This window comes from Pseudophryne corroboree, chromosome 7 (genome assembly GCF_028390025.1).
Source record: "Pseudophryne corroboree isolate aPseCor3 chromosome 7, aPseCor3.hap2, whole genome shotgun sequence".
Taxonomy (NCBI): Eukaryota; Metazoa; Chordata; class Amphibia; order Anura; family Myobatrachidae; genus Pseudophryne; species Pseudophryne corroboree.
Window position 1 is genome coordinate 137,678,889 of NC_086450.1, and position 21,147 is coordinate 137,700,035.

At 43.8% G+C, this 21,147-nt stretch overlaps 1 protein-coding gene across 4 annotated transcripts in view; it reads left to right on the top strand.

Annotated features, from left to right (window-relative positions):
* Positions 1–21,147, top strand: part of CCDC148 (coiled-coil domain containing 148) — a 739,559-nt gene that overhangs the window by 585,565 nt on the left and 132,847 nt on the right. For all 4 annotated transcript variants that reach the window (XM_063933692.1, XM_063933693.1, XM_063933695.1 and 1 more), the window contains 2 exons: positions 4,266–4,404; positions 5,193–5,399. In XM_063933692.1, coding sequence (XP_063789762.1) covers positions 4,266–4,404; positions 5,193–5,399 — 346 coding nt within the window. The remainder of the gene's footprint in view (positions 1–4,265; positions 4,405–5,192; positions 5,400–21,147) is intronic.

The following is a 21,147-nucleotide window of genomic DNA, read 5'->3' on the forward strand; positions in this document are numbered from 1 at the left end:
GCAACATAGCAATTTGTATGCAGATACAGCCGCAGTCACACACAAAATATAGGCATGCCGCATATCATTTTAATCAGCAGAAGCTGCTGGTGCCCCTAAGCATACCAAATGCCCTAGGCATTTGCCTAGTTTGCCTATGCCTAAGGCCGGCTCTGCATGTTTGCAAAACATAGTAATGATTTTATCAATTTAGATTGAATTATCTTCACACATGGGGTTGTTTAGGGACAATTTGTGAGGTGTTATGAGTACCAACCAAATCCTGAGGTTGCAGAACCAACTTGCCAAGTTCTTCACCTATACCCCTTTACCAGAACAACCATTTTTGACTGGTACTTGCCACTGGATCTTTAACTATAAATAGTACAAGCTCAAGATTACAGACACCTATATTTAAAGGGAAAAGGACACCTCCGAAAGACTGAATGGCATAAGGATCTAAAAGAGTACTAGCTAAATTTACCATTTACTGGATGTCACTAAAAACTATATGCGCTAGCTGAATATTCCAATTAAATAGGAATAACTAGATAATACAAAAGATATATATTTAAAAAAAAACCAGCTAAAAAGATCAGAATAGCACTGTTAATTTACACTGAAGAGTTTGCTAGCAGGTTTTCTAAATAGCACTGATAATTTGCACAGTGAAAAAATGCTGACATGTACCAGGTTTTCTGAATAGAACAAATTAGTTGAACTGTGGCATGCTGGGAGATCTTCCAGATAGTACGGGTATATTAACTCCACCGAGCAGCACAGAGCATAGAAACATAGGATTTGACCACAGATAAGAACCTCTTAGCCCATCTAGTCTGCCCTTTTTTTTTTTTTTGGTAACTTCAACCAATTTGTTTCTTAGTTTTTTGTAAGAATATTCATATGCATATTCCAAGCATGTTTAAAATTGCTGTACTGTACTGAAGATTATTCCACTTATCCACTACTCTTTCTGTGAAGTAATTTTTCCTCAAATTTCATTTGAACCAACCTGTTTTAATACGTCTGCCCATTAGACCCCACATGCTCGTTATATGGTATTACCAATCAGTTTAGCAACTGCAATATATATGATAAATTACCTGTTTTGATACAAAATCTTAGGGCCAGATTTCATTGTTTTATCGCGCCTGATCTCCCATCTAAAGGGATGGGAGATTGGGGAGCAATAATCAATTGTTGTTTTATTTTTATTGCATTGATCATGCCCAGAGAGGTTAGGTTTAGTTGTGTAAAGCAGCTAGACCTGGCTGTGTACATTAGATTGTGCATACCGCCTAATATGAACTATTCCAGGAGGGACAAAATGCTCACTACTTGGACTTCCCTCTTAATATATGATTGGCATCACCTGTGTTGAACTATTTAATTGATAAGAAAGGTGTTTCAACACAGGTGATTGCAATGATAAATTAAGAGGAAAGTCCAGGTAGAGAGCATTTTATTCCTCCTGAAATGGGTCATGTTGAAATGTATGGATTGTGTATATTAAATTTAAACTAATGGTGTATATTAGATTTAAACTAATAGTTTAACAATGCCTGGGTACTGTTTATAGCTCCACCTACCGAGAGACAACTATTTTAGTAAATGTTTTCTGTAGTGGAATAAAGACAGCTTAAACAGCCTTAAAATACACAAAGAAAAATAAAATCTATAATGTAAGAATAGAAGAAGCCTCTGTACTATTTACACACTGGGACAGGACGCAGGAGGAATCTCTGTGTGTCTCTCTCTAGACCCAAATGCTCTCATTACATAACAAGTTACACAGGACTCAGACACCCAGGCGGGGCGTAGGAGAACCTGGGATCCCTTGGTCACTTACAGCTCTCTTCCCCCTCCTATGGTCAGGAAGCTCCGTTGGTAGCTCATTACACCTGATACTCCTGTGTCTCTGCCTGCATTGTATACTGTCCTGCTCGAATTCTGGCTGCCCAATTCTGTTGCTGCACAAGATGGAGAGCTAGGGATGTTAGTCAAATCTGGCCAGGGGCCCCTCTGACAGGGGGGCCTGAGGTACAGTATCCCCTGTGCCCCCTATTAATCTGACTTTGGGTGCACATGCGAAAAGTCCAGTTTGGGTGTCCAAATGGGTCACCCTTTGCTAATTTCCATTTACCACCCCTATCTACTGGCTGCCGATAGTGCAAACAATTGAATCTCATCCTTAGTGTCCCATCAGTTTAAGTTTTAATAGAATATCTGCCCCAGGATCACACTCCAGTGCTGGTGGTGCTCTGCATCAAGTCCTGGGAGTCTGGGAACACCCCTTACTGTGATGGACAAGTGCAGCCAATCAGATGTACTCCAGACAAATCAAATGCACTCGACAGTGCACAGGCTGTGTCTGCTTATGATGGCAATAATGCCGCCCGCATCATATAGTGACACACATGTCATCTTATTCTCATCCGGGCCAGGTAAGTGTGTACTCTACATCTGGGACCAGATAGGTGCCCATTTTACAGTAGAAATAGCTATCGCGACCCCCTGTCTACACCACTGCCTCCTACCACTTTAGAATTAACCCCTCAGTAAATTAAACTTTTAAGTTTGTGTCGTAAATACTTCTCAGTTTAGCCTCATTTATATATTACATTAATCAAGAGAATGAGGGGACATTGAACTGTTTTGTTAACACCTGTGTTTCAAGCTTTTATTTTTACATTGCGCAAAATGTATCTAAATACATGAAATACTTGGGAGATGCAAAATGTTTATTGTTGAAAGTACAGGACAAGACCTAATCTTGTCCAGCTCAGTGATGGTGCAAACGTCAGTTAAACTTGTGTACTGAAAATGATGTATACGCACCCTTCTGCAGTGCAAGGACCGCTAGAGAACTCTGTGTAGGAGACTAATCTAGAAGAATGTGTTAGTATGAGCAGATGCTGTTATATTGTTGTAAACTTAATTGCAATATGTTTTTCCTGCACATCTCCAGGCTGTTTGAGCTCACTCATCGTCCTATGTTTATCCGTTTCTGTGTGCATAGTACAGTTAACCTGCTGCACGTGCATTGGTGTGTATATGGGCCGCATTGGTTTTGCACCTAGATGGCCTGCCCAGTGTGCACTACTATTCTCCACTAAGAGACCTGATTCAGAGATAGACACTTTTGCAAAGACGCAGCTGCTGTGTGAAAATAATGCCTCATGCCTGCAAGAGTGATCTGAAGAAAAAAGAAGCCCCCTGCCAGCATCTCAGATCTGAGTTCTGCGTTTAAAGACGCAGCACTGGATCACCGGTTGCGATGGCAGCAGCATAAAGTAGGCCATCTGAGTTAGCCTAAGCTTCCTCGTAATGGCCACATCCTGTTCGATTGCGAGGCCAGTAAATCTGCGTTGGAAGACAGGCCACTCCCAGAAAATGGGTTTAACACACCCCTGTTTTCACCGCTTATGTGCCCACCCCGCCCCCAAAAATCGGCTTGGGTGCATTGCGAGCGATCTTGCAGGACACCTGCATATGGTTTACGTATGTCTTTGAATCAGGCCCAATATCAGTGCACCTAGGCTTCTGCGGTGCAGAAAAATCCCATAGTGTAAGAGTCATGAAACTATCTGTGAAAGAAGATTATGGACATGAGATTAACCTTGTTTGTAAATGATGACTTCCATGCTTGGAATGACAAATTGGCCAATGGGCTTTCTTGACCATAATAGCTTTTATACTGTTTCCCATCAAATATGGTGCCTAATTCAGACCTGATTGCTCACTAGGGTTATTTTCACTGCTGCGAACACATAGTCGCCACCCATAGGGGAGTGTATTTTCACTTTGAAAGTGTGCAAACGCATGTGTAGCAGAGCTATACGAACAGATCTTGTGCAGTCTCTGAGTAGCCCAGGACTTAGGCGCTACGAACACATCAGCCTGTCCAGGACCGGAATTAACATCAGGAACCCTCCCTGCAAAGTAAACGCATGGGCACGCCTGCGTTTTTCCAACCACTCCCAGAAAAAGGTCAGTTACCACCCACAAACGGCTTCTTCCTGCCAATCTCCTTGCGATCGCCCGTGCAAATGGATTCTTCGCACAAACCCATCGCTGAGCGGCGATCCGCTTTGTACCTATGCATACGCATGCGCAGTTCTGACCTGATCACAACGCTGCAAAAAAAACTTTAGCGAGCGATCAGGTCTGAATTACCCCCATGGTTCCCAAGAGCAGTTCTCAATCAAACAAGCTAAATAGGGCAGAACTATCAGCTATACAGTACTAGGCTTTATAAATAGCTTTTATGGGTTTTCTTTTTTTAGAGGCTGCAAGTGGAGTAAAGAAGATCACTGGATTTATCAATCAATTATTATGCAGTATCCATGCGACCTCACCAGTAGAAGGACTTTATACTTGGATATGTTGTCTAGACACCTTCCTCACAAACCAAGACAGGAGTTGGTGAGTTCAAGAAACCTACCACAACTCTTTGACTTGCCATTGCTGGCTCATGGAAAGTCCCTGTACTATAGCCATTATTGTCTTAAACTTCAGAGTATAAAATATGTTACAGGAATACTAGAAAGTGCTCTTTAATGTAACATTTTATTTCCACTGTAATCCATGATTTTCTTAGTGATAATAAATAGAGAGTATAAAAAACTCAGTGCGCAATAGAAGCAGCCAGTCAAATATGAGTCTCCTAAGAGGTCTCCTTCACCCCTCACCACAAGTGTACAATACGAAAAAAAACTGGAGCAAACACTTAGCCGGCGCTTTATATTATTTTCCGCATAAGCGCATGGGTTCAATTTAGGGATTCTGGATAGTCCCAAATCAGCCTGGATCACAGATGCTGACCTATATCTTGAAAAAGACCCTAGCCTAGGGTAGAAACGCGTCGGTTTCCTTGTGGCAGTGGAGTTGAGCAGAGTGGAGGACCGATAACCAGCAGATGCGATCCAGGTTGATTTGGGACTATCCGGAATCCCTCAATTGAACCTATGCGCTTATAGGAACTGCTTAGCCACAGTTCCTATTTATCTGTTTTCTATGGTAACCCGGTCTCATTGGTGGACGTCTAAAGGAATATACTACTAGACCAGGAAAATAATATAAAGCACCGGCTAAGTGTTTGCTCCATTTTGTTTAGTATTTTCTTAGTGATGATCATGAACCATTGCTGCATGTTTGTAAGTGTTAGCGTGCAGGGAGCTGAGCTGTCACTTGCATTTCTATTCGCTTTGTAGGTGGACCATGAAAAGATCTGCGACTTGCATCGCTTCACTAAAGATCAAAGAAGAGCACTGATGGATAGCTGGATCCGCTATAAGAAAGACTTTGTCTTCAATGCGGTAATGACCATTGCTGAAGCCTGTTCTGCATATGAAACAGAACTCATTCTGGCAAACGACAGAAAGCGACAGCAAGAGATCTGCGGGGAACTTAAAGAGAAGGTAAGTAATGGTTTATAGAATCCAGTTTAAAACATGAACTTTCTTTTCACTATTTTCTAAACTTTCATATTTTAAGCTTCCATTTACCTTATATTAACTTGTATGTATGACAAATGTCTGTGGTTCAGGATCCAGACATAGGTCACCATGATAACTATATGTGTGTCCTTAGTCACCTAGCGTTTTTGCGCCATATAGTGTAAGATTCATGGTGTGACTTAGATGCTCTGCCACGAGTAGCGATATGTACTTATTCCTGAATGTTGCCTCTTATTCACATCATAGCTGAATACAGTCACTTATAGTGTACAAGGCACACTAGATTAGTACTTTTCTCATAGCTCATTGTTTTAAGCCTTCTTGTACAGATTAGCGATTGAGTCACACCCAGAAGTATATGAAACGCAGCGTCAGTCGTCAGTGTATCCTTGCATTGTACTTTTGTCACATTAGTGATGCGAATAAGACACATAATTTAAGAATAAGTCTCTGGTGGAACCCATGGTGCAGCTAAGTTGCAAAGGCACCGGTGTGCCAAATGTGGCTATTTGGCCCAATAAGAGCATGAAGACACATCTTTGCCTCGAGTTCATTTGATCATTTTTTACAAACTCAGTTTATATGATCAATTTATTATTCATTTCAAATTAAAATGAAATACACAGACAATTTAAAGCATGTATCACAAAGCTGATTTACATACACTATGCAGGTCCTGGCACAAATAAGAAGAATACGTTTCTATAAACTTTTTTACCCTATTGCCTATGGATGTCCCCTCTCACATGAAATGACATCATATTCAGCTCACTCATGTCCTTATCCATCTCATCTGTAGTTCGAGGCAGGTCCTCTATATGTTAGTATGTACATGATGTTTAAGTACTTTTTTTTTCTTTCTGCAGTTCTGGTCATTAGCTCTGGGACTTAATTTCACATTTCCAATTTTAAAGAAACCTTCTGTATTATTTGCACCAATATTATAGCATATTTACTCATTTATATTAGACTCTTCACAGAAAGACATTTTTAACAATTGCTATCAATATTTACATAAAATAATGGTCACGGATGTTGGAGTTATTGTATATAATCGGGGCATTTAGAAAGTCAGGGGTTTGGACCAAAAGCAAGCCTTCATCCCATTTACTCTTAATCTGGCTGTCACGGACCCGGTTAAAAGTTACTCCAGTTTCTGTTGTCTGTAACTTTGTCAAGATCAGCACTCAACTGAGCCTTCGTGATGTGGGTCTGACACAGTGTTGATCAAAAATTAACCATCTGCTCTGTTTACAGAAATGATTACACTCCACAGTATCTTTCCCACTCACTATAAAGGGCCCTACACACTTAAAGATTTCACTGAACGATATGAACGTTTTCATTCATTAATGAACGAGAACTCGTTCATATCGTTCAGTGTGTAGGCACCAACGATGAACGATGCGTGGCCCCACACTCGTTCATCGTTGGTGTTTGGTCAGTTGTGCATGCAAGCCAATATGGACAATCTCGTCCATATTAGCATGCACTGCTATGGAGGCAGGTGACGGGAGGAGTGAAAAAACTTCACTACGCCTGTCACCTCCACCCTGCCACCAGGTCGCCCATCGGCCGTATCTGCCGTCGGGCAGCTCGGCGGTGGATCGCCGAGTATGTAGGGCCCTTTACTTTCCAGTGTCTGCCACCATAGACTTTGTTTCAGAAGTGGCATACTCCAAGTAGGAATTCCCAGTTATCATTACCAAAGTAAAACTTTTAGCCAGAGCCAGATTTAGACATCACGGGGCCCTAGGCAAGAATCTCCTTCAAACAACCAAGAGCACAATATTTTCATTCCTGATTGCGAGCAGCATCACAAAAGTACCTTGGTCCATGCGTAGTGCGAATCAGGCCCTAGGTCACTTATGAGTCAGTAGGCTGCATTCTCAGGCTTGTTGGTTCAGGACCTTGTATTTCTTGGACTGGACAGGATCTAGGTGTATAGGAGAGCGTGTAAAGGTGACTGCAACTACACCTTACACAGCAGTTTTAAACTGTATACACCTGGACTGAATTTACACAGAGATATTTAGATCTTTTAAATCAGGATGCATATCATCCCTACCCTAATCCTGACCCTAACTCATCCCTAACCCCAAACCTCAGCCTAACCATCACCCCAATACCCTAACCCTGAACCCAGCCCGCTAAACCCTACACATCCCTAATACCCTACTCTTAACTCAAACCCCTAAATTAATCCTAACCCATAGTTTTTTCCTTCTTAGCACTATAAAGGTGGAGAGTCCTCTGCCTGTTCCGTTTACATACAACACACAATCATGATTTGAAAGTGTGATAGGATTCAGAAGGCCACTGTGAGGTGGCATCTGCAGTGGGGGCTGTGGTGTGGACACAAAGAGCTGGTGGTGAGGTGGGTTAGGGTTCATGCACAGTAATGTGTGCCTGTGCCCTGCTTAGTGCCTGTTACATGTAATGATGGTGATGAGTTATCACCAAAGACTTCTGTACCTTTCCCGGGTTGTGTGGCACAGGGCTTTCGTTTGCATTTTCACACTGCAAGCACTGGGTGCCTACCTAATATTACAGTGACATTACTAGGGTGCCAGGGTATTTTACCAGCTAGACAGCGAATAGCCAATTAAATAACTCTGCAATTGATGGATATCAATATAAGCATACAGGCAGATAGCCACCCACCTATTTTTTTTAAGTACACTAAAGGAGTACACGATAGGATTTATTTTTTATGGTAGGTGGGGAGTGGACAGACTGCCTTATGGCCCTCATTCCGAGTTGATCGCTCGCTGGCTAGTTTTAGCAGCCGTGCAAACGCTATGGCGCCGCCCACTGGGAAGTGTATTTTAGCTTAGCAGAAGTGCGAACGCATGTGCAGCCGAGCTCTGCAAAACCAGTTTGTGCAGTTTCTGAGTAGCTGTACACCCGCCCAGCGAACGCCCAGCCACACCTGCGTTTTTTCAGACACGCCTGCGTTTTTGCAAACACTCCCTGAAAACGGTTAGTTGACACCCAGAAACGCCCCCTTCCTGTCAATCTTCTTGCAGCCATCAGTGCGACTGAAAACTTCGCTAGAACCTGTGCACAACCACAACGGGCTTTGTACCCATACATCACGCGTGCGCATTGCGGTGCATACGCATGCGCAGAAATGCCAATTTTTTGCCTGAACGCTGCGCTGCGACCAACGGCAGCTAGCGATCAACTCGGAATGACCCCCTATATTACAAGTACCTAACATGTGCAGACAACGGGACTCTGGGTGGTTTTCTGCTTTTAGCACAGATATGTAGCATGGATTAGCTGAATCCATAGTCAAAATGGATTCAATAAGAATCACAGAGGCCATTCGTAATAAATTAAATTTAATATGAGAAAGATACTCACAATGCTTATGGTATATATGCAAAAACAATGAAAAAGACTGACATGCAAAGGTAGTCTTAGGAAAATAATTTACTTAGAAACAAAAAGGAAAAAAATATCAAAGCAGTCTTACTTACATGATCCTGTTTGCTTGAAGTATCAAGAAGATGGAGCAATTCCCAATTTCAGATTGATATGATATTTAGTCCTATCTGAGTGTCAAATACCCCCTCCTCCCTCTCCACTTGGATTTCTGTGTCATGTCAAATTAGCCAAGATCCTGCTTACCAACACTCGTGATCTCCATTCAATGCTGAAAGCATTCTTGTGACCAACAGACAATCCTGAGAGCATTTTTGTAACTGCCATGCAACTTTGCCAAATTAGCCAAGATCCTGCTTACCAACACGAGTAACCTCTATTCAATACTGAGAGCATTTTTGTGACCACCAGGCAACACAGAGAACATTTTTGTGACTACCAGGTGATAGCATTTTAGTGACCTCCATTGAGAGCATTTCAGTGAACACCAGACAATACTGAAAGCATTTTTGTTACCGCCAGACAATACAGAGAGCATTTTAGTGACCGTCAGGCAATATAAGATCATTTTAGCACCCCACATACAGCACTGAGAGCATTTTTTTCACCACCAGACAATACAAGAGCTTTTTTGTGACTGCCAGCAATGCATAGAGCATTATAGTGACCACAATACAATACTGAAGCATTTTTGTGGCGGCTATACAATAATGAGAAAATTTTTATTACTTCCAGACCATACAGGGAGCATTTTTGTGACCACTAAGCAATACTAAGTGCATTTTTGTGACTGTCATAATAATACATTTTTGTGTCTGCCAGCCAATACAAAGAGCATTTTTGTGACCGCCACGCAATACAAAGAGCATTTTAGTGACCACCATACAATATTGAGAGCATTTTTGTGACCGCCAGACAATACAAAGAGCATTTTAGTGACCTCCATACAATACTGACAGTACTTTTGTGACTGCCAGACAATACAAAGAGCATTTTTGTGACCGCCAGGCAATACACCATACAATATTGAGAGCATTTTTTGTGCAAGAAACAGCATCGGAGCCTCCCCCCCTCTATGTAAAACAGGGGCAGTGCACGCCGTAGGCGCGAGCAAAAAATATAGGGGTGTGGCCACAAAATAATACCAATTCATATAATGGTGCACAGTAGTCTCCATTATTCAAATTACGCTGCACAGTAATAATAATAATAATAATAATAATAATTTTATTTATATAGCGCTCTTTCTCCAATAGGACTCAAGGCGCTTAACAGATACATAGCATAATATAGTATAGAAAATAATGAAGTACATTTTCATAAAATACAGAAGCATGAAGATACTAAAAGGGACATTATGGAAATGCTTGAGTAAACAGAAAAGTCTTGAGTCTACTTTTGAAGGATTCTATAGTTGGGGCCTCTCGCACTGTGCGGGGAAGTGAGTTCCATAGAGTCGGAGCCGCATGACTAAAAGCTCGACCCCAGATGAATTACGGTAGATTCTAGGTACTGCTAAAAGTCCTTCATCTACAGATCGCAGTAATCGAGTGGGGCAGTATGGGATCAGAAGCTGCTTCAGGTACCTTGGGCCTTGGTCATGTACTGCTTTGAAACTCAGTAAGCCAATCTTGAAGATGATTCGCCATCGTACAGGCAGCCAGTGAAGGGAGTAGAGGATGGGTGTTATGTGGCTAGAACGGGGCTGGTTGGTTAACAGCCTGGCAGCTGTGTTTTGCACCAGCTGCAAGCGTTTCAATTCTTTTGCTGGGAGACCAAGGTAGAGGGCATTACAGTAGTCTAATCGAGATGATACAAATGCATGTATGACTTTTGGCATATCATCTGAGGGAATTAAGTGCTTGATTCTGGCTATGTTCCTCAGCGTGTCCACGTGTGTCCACGTGTGTGTATACAAAATATCTGAATGTAAATGAATATATATGATTGTTAAATAGCTGATCCCACTTATGAGAGAGACTTGGCTTTACAAATATTATGAATGGATTAGAAGGCACACATGTTAATAGTATTAGAGGATAGTGGAGAGATCATTAGTGTTGCATATACCCACTAATATAAGGGGAGAGAACACTCATAGGAGCTCATGTAGATTAGATTGATCTTACAGAGCCTGACTGGACTCCATGTAATATCTATCCAGCAGAGCTGGTTTGGACTTTAGTGCAATTACCAACAGTAAATGAATGTATTATGCATGCCATAATAATCTTGGATGGAATACATATAATATGATACAATAAAATATTACTACTGATAGCCGAAATGTGCTTTATATGCTACTATATACTAGAATAATACCAGCTATTTAAATATATGTGAATATTACAATGTCTGCATCACAGAAGAGTTACAGATGAATAACAATCAGTGAGAAGGGAACAGTCTCAGGCTCCAGCTACACGTGATACATTGTAACAAGCACAACTGGCAATACATGAGTACTAAGAAACAGTATCAATTTATAAGTACATTTGACTCAGTACATTGTAACAACTTCACTGGCAAATACTTATAAGCCAGCTAGCAGCTGAAGCTCTACACAAGCTATCAATAAGATAGCATAGCCTAATATACACGCTATAATAAAATCAGTATCTGATCTGCATGCAATGCTCTAATCTATTTTTTATAAACTCATTATTAGACAAATTAATTTCATCTCCTTACACATGATTGTGCTATACTTAATACGCACAAATCTTATTGCCTAGCCATAAAATTTAAATTAAACTCTCCTCATTTACAGTAGTGGGAGGGCATAAGGTGCCATCTAATGAATGACTCTATCTATATTATTAACCACTGAATCCAGATTTTTACTACCATACATATATAAAATAGGATTATTATATCCTTATATGGTAGTTTAATCACACTGTCAGATAAATAAGGATCATTCCCTTTAACAGTGTGAGTAACGTAAATGATGCTTTGATATATGTAAGTTTACTTTCTAGTGCAACTGATCTGAATTATTTGCACTAGATAGAAATTGTGCTGATAAATAGTCTGCTTTCTAATAAAACTGGGGCTGATATACCTCTAACGAAAGCTATATATAGTGTTGATATCTCCAGCCTGACTAAACATTGGCTAAATACCGATATAAATGTGGACTGTGAGATTCGAAAACAGATAGTGCTATATTTCATAAAAACAACTCTATCTATCAGCTCTAACTGAAGCACTACTATATAAAAATAGGATTATTATATCCTTATATAGTAGCATAATCACACTGTAGGACAAATAAGGATTAATTCCTTTAACAGTGTGAGTGATGTTCTGATATATGTAAATCTACTTCCTAGTGAAATCAAATACACTCTAAAAGAGATTCAGTGGGGGATAGATAGATCATTTGAGATAAAATATTAAAATCGCCGATACTGGCAAGACTGATGCCCACACAGTCTCTTGATAGGTTCTTACATTGAAACACACACGTGGACACACTTTTTAAATCTTTATTCACATTCTCATTCTTTAATACACATATATGTTAGTTTGTCATTTTAATTCTATGTTTCACTGTAGTCTGGATCGATCACTTATAATACAATCTACAATTCTCATTTAAAGAATATCTAATAAAGGTTATATTTTAATAAAGACTTTAGTTAGTGCGTCAACATTACAGATTCTTCTGTTTCTTTTTCCTTCCCAAATCTGAATATATGTTCCTCAGGTGAAAGAATGAGGATTTGATTGTGGCTGATATCTGATGTTTAAGTGTCAAGCCACCATCCAGGACAACGCACACGATCACTGGTCTGTAATTCTGAATCCGCGAGTGTAAGTCCAGTTGGTTGGCTATGCTGCAGTCTTGTCCTTTGATGTTGCGGTCGTATCATAAGGACCTCTGTTTTATCCGGGTTCAGTCGCAGCCAACTGGCGCTCATCCACTCCTGTAGTTCAGCTAGACAGCCATTTAGGGTTGCTAATGGGTTATCAGTGCCCGGAGCAAAGGACAAGTACAGTTGTGTATCATCTGCATAGCAGTGGTAGACCAGGCCATGGCGCCTGATTATTTTGCCCAATGGGAGCATGTATACTGCAAAAAGCATGGGGGATAGTATAGAACCTTGTGGGACACCACATGGCAATGGCACTGGTGGTGATGAGTATAATCCAGATGATACTCTATGTGACCTGCCTGTGAGAAATGATTTGAACCAGTTTAGGACTGTGCCATCCAGACCACAGAAATGTATCAGTCGCTCAATCAGAAGCCCATGGTCCACGGTATCAAATGCTGCCGAGAGATCCAGAAGGATTAATATTGAACAGTCACCTCTGTCTTTTGCCATCAGAAGATCATTTAACACACACACCAGAGCTGTTTCAGTGCTATGTCTTCTCCTGAATCCTGATTGAAATGGATCATAAATATCATGGGTTGTCAGGCGGGTTTCCAGTTGATTTGCAACGACTTTCTCAATAACCTTTCCTAGGAAAGGAAGGTTTGATACCGGTCTGTAGTTGGTCATGCAGTCGGGATCTAAATTAGGTTTTTTAAGAAGCGGTCTAACAATTGCTTCCTTTAGGGGTTCAGTAGCACCACTACACCAGGTACAGCCCCTTTTACACATTACGGCGGACAGATTCCCCTTTTTACACATTACGGCAGACAGCGTCCCCCATTTTTACACATTACGGCAGACAGCGTCCCCTTTTTTACACATTACGGCAGACAGCTACCCCCTTTTTTAAACATATAGGCAGACAGCGTCCCCTTTTTACACATTACGGCAGTCAGCGTCCCCCTTTTTACACATTACGGCAGACAGCGTCCCCCTTTTTACACATTACGGCAGACAGCGTCCCCCTTTCTACACATTACGGCAGACAGTGTCCCCCTTTCTACACATTATGGCAGACAGCGACCCCTTTTTACACATTACGGCAGACAGCGTCCCCTTTTTACACATTACGGCAGACAGCGTCCCCTTTTTACACATTACGGCAGACAGCGTCCCCCTTTTTACACATTACGGCATACAGCATCCCCCTTTTTTACACATTACGGCAGACAGCGTCCCCTTTTTATACATTACGGCTGACAGTGTCCCCTTTTTACACATTAAGGCAGACAGACAGAATAGATAGATAGAAAGAAAGAAAGAGAAAGAAAGAATAGATTATACTTACTGTTTCCGCTGCCAGTCAGGCTCCTCGGTGCAGCTTGATGGCGGATGATGATCACGGGCAGGGGAGAAGAAGGAGGAGGTGGAGGTGGGAGGGGGACTGGAGCCGCAGCAGCTCAGTGTAATTGGTGGAGGCGCTGCTGCAGCTGTCCCTCTCCTTCACCATAAGCTGTCCTCCGCCGCTGTAAATGCTGAGAGAGAGAGAGAAAGAGATGGACATGAAGAGAAAGTCTGACATGAGAATGGACTCAGAGAGGGACAGAGAGAGATAGAGAGAAGCACGGAGAGAGACAGACACAGGGAGGGTGAGAGACATGGAGAGACAGACACAGGGAGAGAGAGACAGACATGCATAGAGAAATGGACATGGAAAGACTAACATGAGAAAGGACTCAGAGACAGAGAGACACGGAGAGACAGTCACAGGGAGAGAGAGAGAGAGAGAGACAGACAGAATATAGGGAGGGAGAGAGACATGGAGAGACAGACACAGGGTGAGAGTGACAAAAACAGAGAAAGACATAGGGAGGGAGAGAGACATGGAGAGACTGACACTGGGAGATAGACAGATACAGACATAGGGAGGGAGAGACATGGAGAGACAGACACAGGGTGAGAGAGACAGACAGACAGACATGGGGAGGTAGGGAGACATGGAGAGACAGACACAGTGAGAGAGAAACAGAAACAGGGAGAGAGACACATGTAGAGAGAGAGAGAGAGAGAGAGAGAAACAGACATGGGGAGGGAATACAGTGAGCACTCACCCGATCAGCATCACCCAGGATCAGGACCAGACAGCTCCCCTCCAGCACATGAGCCACAAACCTACTGCAACTGCAGAGTCACTTCCTCACCCGGCCATCTCTGTCTCAAAGGCCAATGGGAACTGCCTGAGGGGAGCTGGACGGGTGAGAAAGTGACTCTGCAGCTCCCCCTACGTTCAGTCAGCCCAGCCTCCACGTAACTATAATGAGGCTGCGCTTTACACAGAGCCTGTCCTGCGTTTCCTGAAGCTCCTCCATCGAGGGAAACAACGGTCATTAGCAATGATAGATCGACGCGCAGGGGGGGTTTCCAAGTACTCGGAAACCCCCCTGTGTGCACGTATGGGCCCCCACTGCCGCCGGAGTATGCAGTGAGCCACGCGGTCTATAATGTCCGATCCCGCTCCCTATCACCCCTGTCCTGCCTAAGTTACATTAAGCGCCAACAACTCCCTTCCCTTCAGGACAGTGAGCCCGAGGCTCACTGTAGTGTATCCGGAAGGGAAGGGGGTTGTCCAGCTGCATTCACTCACTGTAATTCTGGCGGTGGGGATCGGGCATCGGGCATTTTAGTCCGTGCGGCTCACTGTATACTCCGATGGTGGAAGTGGGGGTGGGGATTGGGCAGTGTTATCCGCTGACCAGTTTAACCTCCCGTCAGGTGTAGGGGGCGTGTCAGGGCTCCGGCAGTGGGGATGGGGTGGGATCAGGCCTGCAGCTGCACATTACTGTAACACCGGAACTACGGGTGTTGCCGGCAGTACTGCGCCCACAGTTCATATGCGCTGTGTGCAAGGCACCGCCGGCACACACCTAGTTGCGGCCCTGCCTCAATGTTCCTCTATTTGCGTACAGGCTACAAATGTGTACGCAATTGCAAATGAGTCTGCGATGCTCCAGTGGGCATCTATTTTAATTTCTGGGTGGCAGCTTCACTTGCTAACATTAGCATTTCCATTAAATATCACACACGCTGAAGCTTGTGCGTACAAACATGAATTAGACCCATTGTGCATGATATATTATAGAGGGTTTCTTTATTTAACTCAAACCAATATTAAGTACATATTTCTAAACAAATCTGTTCATTTGCTTATGACTGTGTTGGGTGTATGTGTATCAGGGTGTAAGGACAATTGAAGCAAACCTGGCACCTATGCAGAGCTGAATGCATCTTGTGATGCTTCCAATGTAACATCTGCTATTTGTACGTGCAGCTTTTTAGAGCTTTGGTTTTGATGCTTATGCCCCCAAATTGGCATTACCCCCTGTGTTAGTAAATGTGCATTTCACAGAATGAGCAGAGCTGAGATGCTGACATTATTCTGTTTGGTGAGATTGCGGCAAGACTGGGAACACTTATGGCCAAATTCTCCTAGCAAAATATTCAAAATATCACTGCCAAATGTGGAATGAGATGAATATTTAATGGAAATGTAAAATTTCACTGGACTTGGTAGACATCTGTGTAGATATGCAGCTCTCACGAGACATGCCAGTGAATCAATAGGTTGAAACCTGACTTTTACAAAACTAGTCTGAGATATTAACTGCACTGGATATTATTTTAATGTAATTTTTGTTAAACAGCATATGTTTCTCATTTAAAAAATCTGAAAATTTTTAAAATAGTGGTTAAGAATAATATGACCAAGGTAAAAATGTTTGTAAATAAAATAAAGAAAACTGGTATATGCTCATGGGGCCTAATTCAGACCTGATTGTAGCAGCAAATTTGTTAGCAGATGGGCAAAACCATGGGGGTAATTCCAAGTTGATCGCAGCAGGAAATTTTTTAGCAGTTGGGCAAAACCATGTGCAGTGCAGGGGGGGGCAGATATAACATTTGCAGAGAGAATTAGATTTGGGTGGGTTACTTTGTTTCTGTGCAGGGTAAATACTGGCTGCTTTATTTTTACACTGCAATTTAGATTGCAGATTGAACTCACCACACCCAAATCTATCTCTCTCTGCACATGTTATATCTGCCCCTCCTGCAGTGCACATGGGCCCTCATTCCGAGTTGTTCGCTCGCTAGCTGCTTTTAGCAGCATTGCACACGCTAAGCCGGCGCCCTCTGGGAGTGTATCTTAGCTTAGCACGAATTGCGAACGAAAGATTCGCAGAATTGCGAATAGAAATTTCTTAGCAGTTTCTGAGTAGCTCGAGACTTACTCAGCCACTGCGATCAGTTCAGTCAGTTTCGTTCCTGGTTTGACGTCACAAACACACCCAGCGTTCGCCCAACCACTCCCCCATTTCTGCAGACACTCCCGCGTTTTTCCCAGAAACGCCAGCGTTTTTTCGCACACGCCCAGAAAACAGCCAGTTTCCGCCCAGAAACACCCACTTCCTGTCAATCACACTACGATCACCAGAACGATGAAAAATCCTCGTTATGCCGTGAGTAAAATACCTAACTTTTGTGTAAAATAACTAAGCGCATGCGCTCTGCAAACCTTGCGCATGCGCAGTAAGCGACTAATCGCAATATAGCGAAAATCGTCAATGAGCGAACAACTCGGAATGACCCCCATGGTTTTGCCCAACTGCTAAAAAATTTCCTGCTGCGATCAACTTGGAATTACCCCCCATGTGCACTGCAGGTGTGGCAGATATAACATGTGCAGAAAGAGTTAGATTTGAGTGGGTTATTTTGTTTCTGTGCAGAGTAAATACTGCCTGTTTTATTTTTACACTGCAGTTTAGATTTTAGGTTGAACACACCACACCCAAATCTAACTCTCTCTGCACATGTTATATCTGCCCCGGGCAGTGCACATGGGGGGTCATTCCGAGTTGTTCGCTCTGTAATTTCTCTATCGTCCTAGTGGATGCTGGGGTTCCTGAAAGGACCATGGGGAATAGCGGCTCCGCAGGAGACAGGGCACAAAAGTAAAGCTTTCCGATCAGGTGGTGTGCACTGGCTCCTCCCCCTATGACCCTCCTCCAAGCCAGTTAGATTTTTGTGCCCGGCCGAGAAGGGTGCAATCTAGGTGGCTCTCCTAAAGAGCTGCTTAGAGAAAGTTTAGCTTAGGTTTTTTATTTTACAGTGAGTCCTGCTGGCAACAGGATCACTGCAACGAGGGACTTAGGGGAGAAGAAGTGAACTCACCTGCGTGCAGGATGGATTGGCTTCTTGGCTACTGGACATCAGCTCCAGAGGGACGATCACAGGTACAGCCTGGATGGTCACCGGAGCCTCGCCGCCGGCCCCCTTGCAGATGCTGAAACATGAAGAGGTCCAGAATCGGCGGCAGAAGACTCCTCAGTCTTCTAAAGGTAGCGCACAGCACTGCAGCTGTGCGCCATTTTCCTCTCAGCACACTTCACACGGCAGTCACTGAGGGTGCAGGGCGCTGGGAGGGGAGCGCCCTGGGAGGCAAATGAAAACCTATTTGGCTAAAAAATACCTCACATATAGCCTCCGGGGCTATATGGAGATATTTAACCCCTGCCAGAATACACTAAAGAGCGGGAGACGAGCCCGCCGGAAAAGGGGCGGGGCCTATCTCCTCAGCACACAGCGCCATTTTCCTTACACAGCTCCGCTGGTCAGGACGGCTCCCAGGTCTCTCCCCTGCACTGCACTACAGAAACAGGGTAAAACAAGAGAGGGGGGGCAAAATAGTGGCAAAAATTATATTATAAAAGCAGCTATACAGGGAGCACTTATTATAAGGCTATCCCTGTCATATATAGCGCTTTTGGTGTGTGCTGGCAAACTCTCCCTCTGTCTCCCCAAAGGGCTAGTGGGGTCCTGTCTTCGTTAAGAGCATTCCCTGTGTGTCTGCTGTGTGTCGGTACGTGTGTGTCGACATGTATGAGGACGATATTGGTGTGGAGGCGGAGCAATTGCCAAATATGGGGATGTCACCTCCTAGGGGGTCGACACCAGAATGGATGCCTTTATTTATGGAATTACGGGATAGTGTCAACACGCTAAAGCAGTCGTTTGTCGACATGAGACGGCCGGACAATCAGTTAGTGCCTGTCCAGGCGCCTCAAACACCGTCAGGGGCTGTAAAACGCCCTTTGCCTCAGTCGGTCGACACAGACCCAGACACAGGCACTGATTCCAGTGGCGACGGTGACGAATCAACCGTATTTTCCAGTAGGGCCACACGTTATATGATTTTGGCAATGAAGGAGGCGTTACATTTAGCTGATACTACTGGTACCACTAAACAGGGTATTATGTGGGGTGTGAAAAAACTACCTATAGTTTTTCCTGAATCAGAAGAACTAAATGATGTATGTGATGAAGCGTGGGTTGCCCCCGATAAAAAGATGCTAATTTCAAAGAAGTTATTAGCTTTATACCCTTTCCCGTCAGAGGTTAGGGCGCGCTGGGAAACACCTCCTAGGGTGGATAAGGCGCTCACACGCTTATCTAAACAAGTGGCGTTACCCTCTCCTGAGACGGCCGCACTTAAAGATCCAACAGATAGGAGGATGGAAAATATCCAAAAAAGTATATACACACATACAGGTGTTATACTACGACCAGCTATAGCGTCAGCCTGGATGTGCAGTGCTGGAGTAGTTTGGTCAGAGTCCCTGATTGAAAATATTGATACCCTGGATAGGGACAATGTTTTACTGTCTTTAGAGCAAATAAAGGATGCATTTCTTTATATGCGTGATGCACAGAGGGATATCTGCACACTGGCATCACGGGTAAGTGCTATGTCCATTTCGGCCAGAAGAAGTTTATGGACGCGACAGTGGTCAGGCGATGCGGACTCAAAACGGCATATGGAAGTTTTGCCGTATAAAGGGGAGGAGTTATTTGGAGTCGGTCTATCAGATTTGGTGGCCACGGCTACTGCCGGGAAATCCACCTTTTTACCTCAAGCTACTCCCCAACAGAAAAAGACACCGACTTTTCAACCGCAGTCCTTTCGTTCCTTTAAAAACAAGAGAGCAAAGGGATATTCATATCTGCCACGAGGCAGAGGAAGGGGGAAGAGACACCAACAGGCAGCTCCTTCCCAGGAACAGAAGCCCTCCCCCGCTTCTACAAAAGCCTCAGCATGACGCTGGGGCTTCTCAAGCGGACTCGGGGGCGGTGGGCGGTCGTCTCAAGCATTTCAGCGCGCAGTGGGCTCACTCGCAGGTAGATCCCTGGATCCTGCAGATAATATCTCAGGGGTACAGGTTGGAACTAGAGACAGATCCGCCTCGCCGTTTCCTGAAGTCTGCTTTACCAACGTCCCCCTCCGAAAGGGAGACGGTTTTGGAAGCCATTCACAAGCTGTACTCTCAGCAGGTGATAGTCAAGGTACCTCTTCTACAACAGGGAAAGGGGTATTATTCCACTCTATTTGTGGTACCGAAGCCGGACGGCTCGGTAAGACCTATTCTAAATCTGAAGTCCTTGAACCTGTACATAAAGAAGTTCAAGTTCAAAATGGAGTCACTCAGAGCAGTGATAGCGAACCTGGAAGAAGGGGACTTTATGGTGTCCTTGGACATCAAGGATGCGTACCTCCACGTTCCAATTTACCCCTCACACCAGGGGTACCTCAGGTTCGTTGTACAGAACTGTCACTATCAGTTTCAGACGCTGCCGTTCGGATTGTCCACGGCACCTCGGGTCTTTACAAAGGTAATGGCCGAGATGATGATTCTTCTTCGAAGAAAAGGCGTATTAATTATCCCATACTTGGACGATCTCCTAATAAGGGCAAGGTCCAGAGAACAGCTAGAGAGGGGATTATCACTGTCTCAAGAAGTGCTAAAACAGCACGGCTGGATTCTGAATATTCCAAAATCCCAGTTAATGCCGACAACTCGTCTGCTGTTCCTAGGGATGATTCTGGACACGGTTCAGAAAAAGGTTTTTCTCCCGGAGGAAAAAGCCAAGGAGTTGTCCGAGCTTGTCAGGAACCTCCTAAAACCAGGAAAGGTGTCTGTACATCAATGCACAAGAGTCCTGGGAAAAATGGTGGCTTCTTACGAAGCAATTCCATTCGGCAGATTCCATGCACGAATTTTCCAGAGGGATCTGTTAGACAAATGGTCAGGGTCGCATCTTCAGATGCACCAGCGGATAACCCTGTCTCCAAGGACAAGGGTATCTCTTCTGTGGTGGTTGCAGAGTGCTCATCTATTGGAGGGCCGCAGATTCGGCATACAGGATTGGATCCTGGTGACCACGGACGCCAGCCTGAGAGGCTGGGGAGCAGTCACACAAGGAAGAAACTTCCAGGGAGTGTGGACGAGCCTGGAAACGTCTCTTCACATAAACATTCTGGAACTAAGAGCAATCTACAATGCTCTAAGCCAGGCAGAACCTCTGCTTCAAGGAAAACCGGTGTTGATCCAGTCGGACAACATCACGGCAGTCGCCCATGTGAACAGACAGGGCGGCACAAG